General features: G+C 41.0%; 1 protein-coding gene across 1 annotated transcript in view; it reads left to right on the top strand.

Annotated features, from left to right (window-relative positions):
* Positions 1-4,052, top strand: part of LOC111218203 (partitioning defective 3 homolog B-like) — a 198,203-nt gene extending 194,151 nt beyond the window's left edge. Inside the window, exons 25-26 of the mRNA XM_022740380.1 lie at positions 3,477-3,692; positions 3,938-4,052. Coding sequence (XP_022596101.1) covers positions 3,477-3,692; positions 3,938-4,052 — 331 coding nt within the window. The remainder of the gene's footprint in view (positions 1-3,476; positions 3,693-3,937) is intronic.
* The last annotated feature ends 9,417 nt before the right edge of the window (positions 4,053-13,469 follow it).

Genomic DNA, 13,469 nt, shown 5'->3' with positions numbered 1-13,469 from the left:
AGCGTGTGTGTGTGTGTGTGTGTGTGGTGATGATGTAAGTCCCGTGCGTGTTTGGTGTGGGTGTTGTGTGGTGTGTGTGTGTTCTTTCTTGAGTGTTTATGCAAAATGTCGGGTTCTCTGTGTGTGTGTATGTCTACATAACAGTTTCAGCTCATATACTGTATGCTTATCTGTGTGTGTGTGTGTGTGTGTGTGGTGTGTGTGTGTGTGTGTGTGTGTGTGTGTGTGTGTGTGTGTGTGTGTGTGTGTGTGTGTGTGTGTGTGTGTGTGTGTGTGCCCCAGTAATGGGTTCCATCCTCATTACCCAGTAATCCCCAGCTGCTGTGCAGTGCTCTCTGGGTTCCTGGAGGGAGAATTCCAAACTTGCCAACGGATTTACAGCAGATTCCCTAAAGATTCCCACTGGATTTCTGCTCCATTCCCAATATGGAAACTCTCATAAGACTCCAGGGCTGCAAATAATGATTGTTTTCAACACTGACAAGACTCTCGATTGTTTCTTTAATTAATCAATTAATCTTTTAGTCTGTAAAGAAAGACTGTAGAGACAAACACCTGCTGTGACTTGTTCTAAGTTGCATGTGTTGTCCAACCAAAAGTGGAAGATATTCTGTTTCTAATGCTTTAAAACAGTGAAAGCCAGCAAACGTTTGACAAATTGCAACAGGCAAATGTTTGGCAGTGTTGTTTGATGAATCAGTTATTAAAATTTCTGGCAATTCATTTTATTTCGATTACTTAATCAGCTAATCATTTCAGCCATGGTAAATTTAAAACATAAGTTAGATTTGCACCCTGTTTAACACCCCTATAAATTAAATGATTAAAAGTGTGTGTAATATACTTTTGTTGTCATATTTTATTTTTTCGATATTCCAAGCTTGACCCAGCAACTGTTAAACTCTACTCCTCCCAGAGAGCCAATAAATTGTCAAATAAATTTCCCAGATGTTTTCCACTTGATTTCCAGTATATCACTGTTAGATTGCCAAAAGCAGTAACAGTGGTTTAGAGAGCAGGCCACAAGCAACCAGTAAGCACAAGCTCATTAGTCAGTCCTACTAGCCAGTACAGTACAGCTTTCCCAGTGTCTTTTTAGGTGCCTCTCACTCCTCCTTGCTTCTTATATTCATCTAATTTCCTTCTTCTTTAAGCCATGTTTTCCTTTTAATTTTCTAGTTCACTGTTTGTGTTCTTCTCAAGTCCGCACTTATTCATCCTCCCATCTTTAATGTGTCACATCATGGTCCGCTGGGCCTCTCTGCTTCATTTCATTTTCGCTCTATTTACAGGTTTGTTGCAAATGATTGTTGAAACTTTTTTTTTTTTTTAAGTGACATCTTGTATGTTAATTTGGCAAGTGATCGAGAGCCTAAAAACTTGTTGTACATTTGATGTACATTTTATAGATGCTGTTTTTTTCCCTGCTGCCTACTCCTCCTTCTTGTATCTTCTTCACCTCTTTCCCTCTCCTCTTATCATTGTTTTTCATCTGCAACCCCCCCCCATACCTCCCCTACACTCTTCCTCCCCTCTTCGTATCCCTCTCATCTCTCTCCTCCTCTCTGCCTTCTTCACCTCCCCGTCACCTCTCCACCACTCTTATCTCTGCTGCTTGGTGACACTATCGTGGCCGGGGGCCAGATGCTGAGTGACAGACTGACCGACCGATATGGGCACAGGTATAGAGGCTCAGAGGTGGATAGCGAGTCATGCAGATTGGCTGGCAGGCAGACTTGTAGCCATAAAACTTTCTAAAAAGGAGAGAGAGAGAGAAAGAGAGAGAGAGAGAGAGGCAGGCAGACAGACACATGGACAGACGGGGCAGCTGGCGGATTGACGTGTTGGTAGGCTCTCTAGCAGAAGAGAAGCAGACAAAACGGCTGTGGCTATCAAGAAGAGAGACATTTGAGACATGTAGCTGATATGCTCACCCAGAGTGACTTACAATAAGTGTAGCAGAATAAGTCGAAAACCAGAGGACAGATGACAGATAGGCTGACAGATGAGTTGACAGAGAAGCAGAAATGTAATGTGCTCACGAAACTCGCAGACACACACCCACAGACACACACACACTCACACACACACACACACACACACACACACACATACACACACACACACACAAAGACACACTCACATACACACACGCACTCTCATGGCGGATATGGAGACAGGAGGGGCAGGAGCAGTCATCCCAAACATGATGGGCATGTAGGTAGTTAGACACTTTTCCACTGCTGACCACCCAAATTGCCACACACAGGCGTCAGCATGGAGACCACCAGCACTCTGTGTATGTGTGTGTGTGTGTGTACTGATGTACAAATCTGTGTTTGATTCAGTCGGTCTGTCTCTGTGGCACATTCCCATTATCTCCAGGCAACAGGCAACAGGTCAACTCCGTGATTGGTTGGAGGTTGTGGAGCCCCACCCACTCAACTCTGCATATCAATGATAAGTGTCATTATGACACTCAGTGAGAGTAACATGATTCTGCTCTGAACACATTTCAACACAAGTGCAGGCTTCACTACACATTATGTCCAAGTATATCAAGCCAATTAGTAAATATAGACTCAGTCAAAACTGTAACGCATTTTTCAAACACGTCTCACATGTATTCACATATACAAACAAGCATAAATATACTTGCTATCAAAAATGGAAGGATTAAGAGAATGGAAAAGCGAGCGACAGTGAGGCAGATGGGTAAATAGAGATAGGATGAGAAACAAATGTAGACAAACGAAAAGAGACAGAAAGACAGAGAGATAAAATGTAATACCTCGTCATGTTAGCTATGTGAATGACACGTGTTTGTGTACTTGCTTTCCACTGGGCACAAGACATCGATATCTGTTAACAGGACTGGACTGGATTACCACAGCTGTGTGTGTTTGCGTGCATGTTAACTGAGCCCGAGGCTACTTAAAACTGCCACATGTCACTTATATTCTGTTTGCTATGTGATCTTTGGCTGGGATGGGCTGTTGGCTGCGTGTGTGTGTGTGTGTGTGTGTGTGTGTGTGTGTGTGTGTGTGTGTGTGTGTGTGCCTCTCCCTCTCTTTCTCCCTCCTCTCCAGTGCAAAACAAATAATTTTCAGCAGATTTTCATGAATATTTCAGCCATTTAGTTCCTGGACCAAACAAAAAACAACAAACTCTAACAAAGTGTTTGCAGTGCCAGCGGTTGGTTGATGATTTGTTTTATTTATTTCAAGCCGAGCGAGAGGTTAAAACTGCATCTATGTGGTGCAGTCATTCAGGAAGATCATGTTTATTTCACTGATTTTCTTAATAACATTATGTTGGAGTGAAAGGACCTGTACTCACACACAATGTTAAATGTTTTACGTCTTTTTCATTGCAAAGTAAAATCAGTTGGAGTTTTTTTTCTAAAATTTAGAAAACTTGCTTTGTGTTTTCTGATGGCATCATTTGTTTCAAAATTGTGCTGTTCTCTTCTCCAGACGGGGTCCGTTGGATCCAGGTGACTACCCCATGCAGCCCTGGTCTGGTCATTACCCCGGACCTCCCCAGGCCGCACAGGGATACCCTCAGTCCCTGTCCTACCCTAACCCCAACTCCCAGGCCGGTCCGTCTTACCCTGGCTACCCACCCAGCCAGCCATACCCACGGCCAGGTGACCCTCGGGGCGTTGACCCTGGTTACTACCCCCATCCGAGGTAATTAGACGCAGGGACATTGCTATACACCACATGATGCTGCACACAGAGGTCAACCTCTAACATGAGTCTGATTTACATTGTTTTTACATATATGCATAAATATATATACATACGTAAAGATTTTTACTGTTGATTCCTTCATTGACTCAGCTTTATCTTTTATTCTTCTCCTCGATTTCCTAGTGTTGTCACTGTACTTATTTTATCACACTGCTTGACCACACCTTGTTTTCTGCTCCTAGCTCCCAGCAGAGAGGGCCCTTGCGGCAGGATGTGCCCCCGTCTCCTACCCCTCCACTTCGTGGACTACGGTACGACACTATGATGCGTGGAACAGGGGGTGGAGGCTACAGGTAGGGGCATTTTGTGGATGAAGACGGTCCCAGGTAAATTCTGAGATCTAAAATCTTCTTCTTTTGTTTCACAAATGACTCAGTTCATCTACTTTAATGCCTGAATAATGTTCTGAAAGATAGTTTAAAATCTCTGTTTGATAAAAGCACTCTGGAAATTTTACAGCTGTAGATTTTAAGTAAGATGACAAACCTGAGAACATGTCTGACCGGTACAGGCACCTGATGGATCCCGGTCCAGACCAGTACGGCTACACTGGGGAGGGAGGAAGACAACAACAGCAACACCAAACCAACCCAAGGCAGAAGAATGCAATGACTGCAGCTGTGTAGATGAATCAGGTCCAGAGATAAAAAAAAAGCAACATTTCTTCTCCTCTACTTTTGCTGCTCCAACTAAATAGAGTTGAAACCACTTAATGGCGTGATTCGAATCACCATTGTTATCATCCATCTAGGCAGTTGAAAAGTATACGGTAATACACAGACAAGCAAAGGTAAAGGAGGTTAATTATAGAGTGGCTGGTGTGATGCATAATGTCTTTTTGTTTGAAGTCATTTAAATTGCTTTGAGTCTTCCCAGAGTATAAAATTAGCACTTTTTTTTTTTTTTTTTTTTTTTTTTTGCTCTTTTCTATACTCTGATTAAGTCGTCTCTTTCAAGAATCAGTCAGGGGCCCAGGTAATTGGATCCATTTAAATTAAGCCACTGAAGGCATAAATACAGCTCTGCACACTCCCATATTCTATCTACCGCTGCTCCACTGACATGACAAAAACATAAAATACCCTGAAAAGTAACATTTAGTAGCCTGTCGCACACCTGTCAGTGTCAGTACTTCTGTGTTATTATCACGACTGAAGCAGTTCATGTTTACAAAAATGTGATTGTGGGGCTCTGGACAGGTAACAAATACGTCCGAAGATATAGTTCTTGTTAGTGACTGCTGCCGAAACAGAAAAATCACAGTAACCCTAAATGTAGCATTGTGCAGTAAAACGGTATATCCATTTGTGCCAAAACAATAATAAAAAAAAACTCTACACAACATTAAGAGTTTCGGCAACAGTTACAGTCAGTTAAATGAAGTGCTCTTTTTGAGGCCTCACCGTCTCAGTTTGCCAAAACAGGGAGAACTCCACTTTACCAATCTCTGTGAAAGTACAGACTTAATGCTCATGATTAGTGTGATGATCCAGTTTTGTTTTGTCATTATGAGTTATGGAAACATTTTAACAATTGAAGTGCACTATACCACAGCGGAGCACTGTATGAATTATCTCTCAGTGTAATAATATGCTTTTAATAATATAATGCTATGACTGCCTTTCATTTTTGGCCAAAACATGTCTTTGGTTTCGATACATTTTTAGTCCAGGACTAGATAACGTCTGAATCCGAGTCTGAGTCCTGTCTGGCTGTTAGTTTTCTGAATGACCCTGATTCTGCATTAAAGTGAGCCCAGGACAACAGCCTTTTAAACCACACTGCAGAAGTACAACATCTCAAATGTATGTATTCATTTCAGGACATATAACAAAAGTTTGTCTTTGAATAGTTAACTTTATTTAAAATGACCCCTACTTGAATGTATGATAAAGTTGCATGGATTACGTTTTCATCTCTACTTAATCCAGGTAATCAACCTGTGTGTTGTGAATCGTTCCATCATGACTGGAGTTTATGCTCAAGGTTTGGTTTCATCAGACATCCAATTCAGAGATAATCCATTGCTTTAAACAAAAAAAGCTGACAACCACTTTATGATAATATCAGTGTATAAACTTTGACATTCTGGAAGAAGCTCCGCTAAGAACAAGATGATCGTTTCATGATCAGCAAGACACAAACCAAAGCTTTTTAATGCTGCCTCCTCCTCTGCTGGGAGTAACTCCTGGTATCTAGACAGTATTTGTTTCAAAACATCTACTCTTACTAGAGATGAGCACATATGTGATATCAGCTTGAACCTAATAGACAGCAATGTAAAATAAGTAGGAAATGAGCAGAACTCCAATAATGCTTTCATATAATATATCAAACCACTACAATGTGCTGCCATGTACTAGTGTTTGTACTAATCTTGTTTTCTTTTGGAGCTGGATGTGCAGCTGAGCTGTTTAAGCTGTTAAGGTGTCAACACTGTGCAGTAAACCAGGCAGAAAAGGCTTTTTTTGGGGGGGGGGTGTTAACTTACTAGTTATTGAGCTCGTTTTCACTCTGTGTTACTCTACAAACCTCTTTCTCTCTGTGTTTTCTGTGTCTGACATGTGCTGTAGTTTGGGTGTGAAGGATGTTCACTGCACATCTCTGTGACCTGGTGGTGTAGGCGTCAGTGTATGGTGAAGTGCACACGAGTCCTGTTGAAAAATGAATTGGGCATCAGAGTGCACTTCTCACTGCTGCGCCATAGTGTATATCCATTTAGCCACTTACTGAACCGTCAATTAAGTGTAACTAAGAGTTGGAGTCGAGCTTTTCCATTCGACAAAGCTCAGCAGTATTAATTTCAGTGGAGATTAAACGGTTAAAATTACATTTCAGGATTTGGTGAATTGCATTTATGTTGTTAAACTGAGGATGAAATGCCACTAAAGGATGAATGTTTAGAGTAATTTGACTGAAACCCATGCAAGAGAATGTGAAGTAGATGTTTTCTCAAAACCATGTCATTTGCTCGTTTTGTTAGAGAAACTTGGATCTTGATTAGACAGAGGAATGTAGGCCGGAAGGTAAAAAGAAAGAGATGTGATAAAAGATTTTGGACAGAAGGAAAGTAAGGATGGGAGGAAAGAAAGGAATAGAGATGAGGGTATAGGTAAAGAAGCGAAGAAAGACATAGAAAGGAAAGAGGGGTGTTGATGAAGAGGAAGTAAAGAAATGAGTAATCGATTGAAGGTTTTGATGCAGGGAGGTGGAAGAAATGGTCAAACTTTGGGCAGAAGTTGTTCTGAAGTAGGAGGAGGGTTACAGGAGTGGGCTTGTGTTTGCTGAATGTAGAGACTTTGGCAATTACTTATAAATATTTGTCTTTTTCACATGCTATTATCACTTTTCATCACCAGTATGGACGTATAACTTCCACATCTGACTGTCATGGTATGTCTGAAAATACGATACAAGAATGTCCTGGTGGTCAGCTCATCTGTCACGTATAAAGAACTGACACCAGAATAATTCACATGCCCATGTAGGTCATTCACTCTTTAGCTCAGTGCTAACATTGTAGCAGGCAGAAGGTCAGCAGCTAAACCTCCAGTGATACCGTACAGTACTGTGTGTGCCATTACCTCAAACGTAACAAAACTCAACAGTAGGTCAAATCACAAACGGTAGTCAGGTTGTAAACGTTAGTCTAATTAATCAATGAATCCAAGTGTACGATGTTAAGAATAGGACTGAAGGGGAAAACAGTAAAATGCAATGTGATAACAAAACACCCTATAGTTTTATTCCCCCAGGACCTTCTGGGTGATGAGTGACGATACATTACAACTGATAATCGACACAGCTGAGTTAAAACATGTGAATCTGTTGCCATTATATCAAGTTCTCTTCATTTACTAAAGGTCAGTTTTAATACTTTTTTCAATACTAGTTTTGTGTGTGTCACAGTGTGCTAAAGAGTGAGCAGGGAGCACCAGAGAAAATGATCTACTGGGGTCACATGGATGATTGTGGTGTCATCATTCCAAAAATGTTTTGCACTCCTTCAAGACAGAATGAGCAGTAAATAAAGATGGAGGTTGTCTTTTTAACCGTGTCTGAATGCTGGGTCAGTGCCTGGTGAAGCTTTTTTTTTTTTGAGCTACAATATACTGAGATGTGAACATTACATGAGGGGTATGACTGTTATTCCTCTGATATTACTACACAAGTCACACGCATGTAACTCTTCACAAGCATTTATTTTCTATGTTTTTTTTTTTTTATTTTCTCTTTAATGATAGTTGGTGTTGTTGGTTGGGTATACCAGAGCCACAGAGTGTTAGGCTACTGTTACCATGCTACTGTAAGAAAGAGGTACACTGCATAGTTTTCATCACTTTTCAATTCATTTTGTTTTTCTCAGTTTTTTTCAAGTTAATTCTGCAAAAAATTTGCACCTTGATTTTTTAAAATTGGGTAAAACGAACACGACATTGTGATGTAGCATGGGTAAAGATATGAAACATCCTGTGTGTATCGCTCTTTGGTTTTTGGCAGTACTGAACGAGTTGCACAAGATGAAGGTACGAACCAGAACCCTCCTTTTGAAGAGTTCTGGTGCTCCTGGTTCTCCAGTGAATGAAGGAACCAACTAAATAACCTCTGTCATAGACGTATAACATTTTTATTAAACTGCTTGTATCCAAAAATTCAAAAATCTCTTTTTATAATGTTGTAACAATAACAATGATTTCTATTATTGTTTTCCCACATTTTATATTTATGTATATAACATCTTTTTTGCATTAAAATATTCATTTCAAAACACGTTTTGTCAAAGATGTTTCACACATGTTCTTCTTTTTTTGAGCTACAATGCATGCCCAGCACATCTGCTAAGGTTAATTAAATATGAGTCAGGAGAAATTATTTCCCTCATGTCCCCCATACCCTGCAAGGTGAATCATTAACATTGCCAACCCAATTTAGTCCATCATTTAAGCAGCTGATAAATTGTACCTTTTGTGATAAGAGATAGATGTTGGCCCCAAATTAATGCAAGACTAATTATCAATTAGAAAAAGGAGATAAAGTACACTGATTGCGGTGCAAAGTTTTTTTTGAGTTTCTCTGGCACGGTGCCATCGCACTGCTAGGTCATATCCCTCCGATTAATAAGCATTTAGTCACAGTCTGTGGCTTAAGGTGCTTTCTTATTTATCAGACACTATGGGTGCTGGACTCGGGCAGCAATCAGAGAAGTAGTAGTAATGAGACACAGAGGCCAAGGGAATGTTTTATCAGTCAAGGCTTAATTAGCATATCCCAGACCTCTCGGCCAATGGGGAGAGGAAGAGGGAAGTAATTAAATTCTCCTGAGTCACTGCCAAGGTTCATTTTGTGCACAGTTTTCAGTATGGATCTACAAACTGTGTCTGTGCATGTGTGTGTGTATAATTTCAACATTCAATGTTCTGATTATAATGTCTATTTAAGTCCTACTGTTTGTGTTAGAACTTAAATTAGTTACAGAGATTAATTGCAGTGTACTTCTGGACCCCTCTCACGGTCTTGATCAAACGTGTCACTGAAATGGAGCAAATGAAAAGAGTGAGGACAGATTCAACGACTGGTCTATTTACCTGACTGATACATTTTTGGCTCTACAGCTGTGTCCCAATTCAGGGGCCGCATCCTTTGGAGGCTGCATTTGAAGACTGATTGCGTCACAGCAGCGCGACTAGGCAGTCCCATTTCGAATGGCTCCTTCATATGCGGCTGAGAAATGTGGCCTCCTTTTCTTGGACAACAAAGGCTCCAAAGAGTGGATGCTTTGTGGCCCAATCTAATCCCAACAACGGCAACAGAGAGGATGAGGATTACACTTTTAAATATAAGTATTGGGTTTCACCTCAGTTGAACAGCTAATGGTACAACTGTTAAAAAAACAAAGGCAGTGAAACCTCAAGTTTTTGTAAAAAAAAAAAAAAAAAAAAGTTATCTATTGTCAAGTGCTTTGTGACAGAACAGTAAGGGCGGGCACAGCTGGGGACGCAAAGTAGAAATCCACTGTAGGCCAAACTGTCTCATTTCAGTTTTGCCTATGTAGTCTATGACGGCTACGAAGGTGTGGCCTTTGTGGACGATGTCATCCAAAGGATCCCGCCCCTGAATTGGGACACAGCTTCACAGGGTTTTTTTTAGATGTGAAATGAAAATATTTGATTTTGCCGTTAGTTTGAAAGAATTCCTGTGAGAGTAATGCTACTGTTAATCTCACAGTATTGTCTTCACACTTGGCAGATCTGTGCAGCGTTAAGCGTAAGTTTTTGCTTCACCTTATAATATGGATGAGTCATAATGGTTCTCACAAGTCTCCTAAAACTCCAACTGAGCTGGACTTCTTCAGCTTGAAAGAGCAGAATGTCTAAGTAAATGAGCGACTGGTGAAGGAAGTCGAACATCCAGCAAGCCGAAACTAATAACAAGCTTGTCACATTCTAGTGCAGTGGTTCAAAATCCTTTTGACTTGCGACTCAATATAATGTAGCCGTTTGCTCATTTTGTCTTAACATAAGGCTAACAGTTAGCTGAGCTGCTACCTACAGCTAAATGTTTGACTGCTTTTTTTCCCCAAACCCAAGAATGGCTGCATACTGTCAGGTGTTTTTAGTGACTGTATTCAGTCTTAAGGTAGCCTCGGAAAATAATCAATGTAGCCAGAAGAGCCTGAGAAAAAAAATGCTACAGATTTACATTGTAAACCAATGCTACAGTGCAGTAGACAGGGTTTCTGGAGAGGAAACGCATTTTAAAAATGTATTTATCTCATTATCTCTAGTGTCCCCCAACTTTCAGAATTTGCTATTTTCAATATGGGAAGTCCTCCTTTAAGAACCTGAGAGGCTGATGTCACGGCTCTGTTTCTGTGAGACATGTGTCTTCTAGTTTGGTCAGAATCACTTGTCCAGACATGTAATCTGTCCAGTTTGTGACTAACCATGGAGTAACTTCCCAGACTTCCTGACCGACTGGCTGACTGAATGGCCCTGTGCTGGGTTTCAGAGACTGTTAAACCGGCTGGTTGATTCACTGACTGACTGTACAAACAGGTCATTGACTGACTGGGTGTGTAATTGCTCCAACCTCCCTCCCATGGCGGACTTGGCATGCTGTAATTATTAGCAGTTATTATTAGTAGTTTTAATAAGCATTGGAAGCCATTGTAATTAGGATTTCCTATTATGAGTGGCTGCCAGTTTGTGGACGTGTGAGTGTGTGTGTCTGCTTGGCAAGGTATTGTTCAGTTGTAGCTATTATTGGCAGCCTGGCAGCCTGCTTTTTGTTCCCGTGGCTTCTGATTGTTTTTCATGTACACACTGTGTTTGAAGGCCATCCTTGGAACTGCCAGACCTCCCAAAATCCTCATTAATTATTGTCAACTTATGATCTTGTTTTCTCTCATTACCCCTTTTCCAACAAGGCAGTTTCAGGGCCGGTTCGGAGCCGGTGCCTAACCTTGAACCAGTTCTTCGGGTGTGGACAGCCAAAGAACCGGCTCTTTAGCCAGGAAAACTGGTTCGAGTGTGGCACCAACACTTTGCTGATCTAGAACGAAGAGGATGGTGGGGATGGGGATGGGTATGTCGTGACCAACAAAGAAAGCTATAGTTTTGTGACTGCCATTTTTAAAATTTGGAAATGTTTAAAATCACATCAAAATGTTTCGATGTCAATGTCAGCCAGGAGCAACACTTGTAAAGAGATGATGTAGTCCGCCATTGTTGTTGTTGTGCTTGGCGCATTGCTTGGAAAGCGGAGACGTATACAGATGTATACAGTGATGTAATGACGTGACTCTCGAGCCCGAGGAAAAGTGAACCAACTGTGAACCAGCACCTGGGTTCACACTGGGAGAAACGGGCTTCATGACTAAGGATTAATGATTCACGTGTGACTAGCACAGATCACATTGTGTTTGTCTGTTTGTTTTTTCTGAGACACAGTCACATAGACACACACATATCCATTTTAATCATGTTAATATAAATTTACCCCAGTGTTCATGTCTGTTGCCCCTGGAACTTTGCTGAGTTTAAATCATCATTGACTGAAACTGATGCTGCAGTTCAGTTTTTGTTTGAATCAGCATTGATATGCAGAAGTGATACACAAGGCCAAATGTCAGTTTTCCATGAAGTCATCAGATTTAACAATCCCATTCAGCACTTTATGTGGACTTCAGAATTGTTTAAACTTTGTTAATGTATGTGTACTCAGGAACCAGTTTTTGTCAACAGTTTGTGACCAGTTCAAACAAAGACTGATTAATCCTTCCCAGAACAGGGAACAGAACATGGGGAATTATCTAGTAATTCTCAAGAAAAATGCCCAAATTAGAAAGAAGTGAAAAAACAGTTAAAACACAGAAATATGTGTTTTCTACTTTCCTGTTGTTTTTAAACATTTCACAACCCTCTCAGTGGTCACAACACCCAGGTTTGGAGCCACTGTTCTAGTTAAATGAATCCTTTGAAATACAGATAGAGCTTGACCTCAGCTGTGGGAACGTGTGAACAAGCCAATGACCACATACTAACAGCAGAGAGAGCAAAAGGGGAAGTGTTGATTATGGAAAATTCTGTTTGGTGCATGTGTGTGTGTGAGTCCAAAGATTCACATCCTGACAGGGTCATGGACAGTGTATTAAGAACACTGAGTGTGTGCTATTAAGAGTTTGTGTGTAAAAATTACATTTCCTCTGTCCCCTGTGGACAGTAATGACTTGTGGTAAACTCCACTGGCAGCTGTTTCCCCTTTTCCCGTCCTACACACACACACACACACACACACACACAGTGGTAACCTTGAGGCATCTTGCTAGTGCACAAACCCACACTGTCTCTCTCTTGCTGGATCCTCGAGGCCTGGCTTTGTGTGCCAGGCTCAATCCACATTTTACTAGGCCACACTCGGTGGGACCTCTGGGTGTGTGTGCTGCTGTGTTCGGCTGCTTGCCAGCATTGTCTCATGATGTGAGTTCAACCTGAGACTTCCAGGACAGAAGAGAGCAGTCAGGACTTATACACAAACAGAATGCAGGCGTCTAAACTGTGAACAAAAAACAAACACACAGTATAGTAAAACACTACTTATCTTACTAATGTAGACACAAATACAAAGACTATGAAGTTGTTGCCATGTCTCCATTTAAGGCAGCTGAAGTGGCAAAACCTGGCACAGCTTCATGTGGATTTCTAAGTGCTCACACAAACAGGAACAGAAAACACATATCCACAAGGCACACAATGTCTGCTTGTCTTTTACCACACATATTTTTAATGTTTGTGCAGTTTGCTCAGTTCAGTTCAAACAGGACTTTAACAGTATTTTACAGGCAATTGCCAGACCTATCACTTAGAAAGGCTAAAGCTGTGTCATGGTTTTTACTCAATGTGCCTACGTATAAAATCCAGCACGTGTGCATGTGTTCTACATCTTCAGAAAACACACTCGAACACAATCCTTCACTGGGGCAGTATTTAGTTTGTCAGGGGAGGGTGATGAAAGGAGAACAGAAAACCATCAGTGAGAGAAAGACAAAAAGAGAGAAAACAGAATTACTGCTGCTTTTCTCCAAAGATGAAAAGAAGTTGCTTTATTCGCCTCAGCGGTTGTCTGCTTTTCTGTCATCTTCTTCCTTATTGCCACAGCAAAGTTACCCACCACCATACAAAACTTACTCATCCTTTCATTAACGTGATTCTCGTG

This window comes from Seriola dumerili, unplaced genomic scaffold (assembly GCF_002260705.1).
Source record: "Seriola dumerili isolate Sdu_G_001 unplaced genomic scaffold, Sdu_1.0 BDQW01000052.1, whole genome shotgun sequence".
Classification (NCBI taxonomy): Eukaryota; Metazoa; Chordata; class Actinopteri; order Carangiformes; family Carangidae; genus Seriola; species Seriola dumerili.
This window is presented reverse-complemented; position numbering and strand designations above follow the sequence as displayed.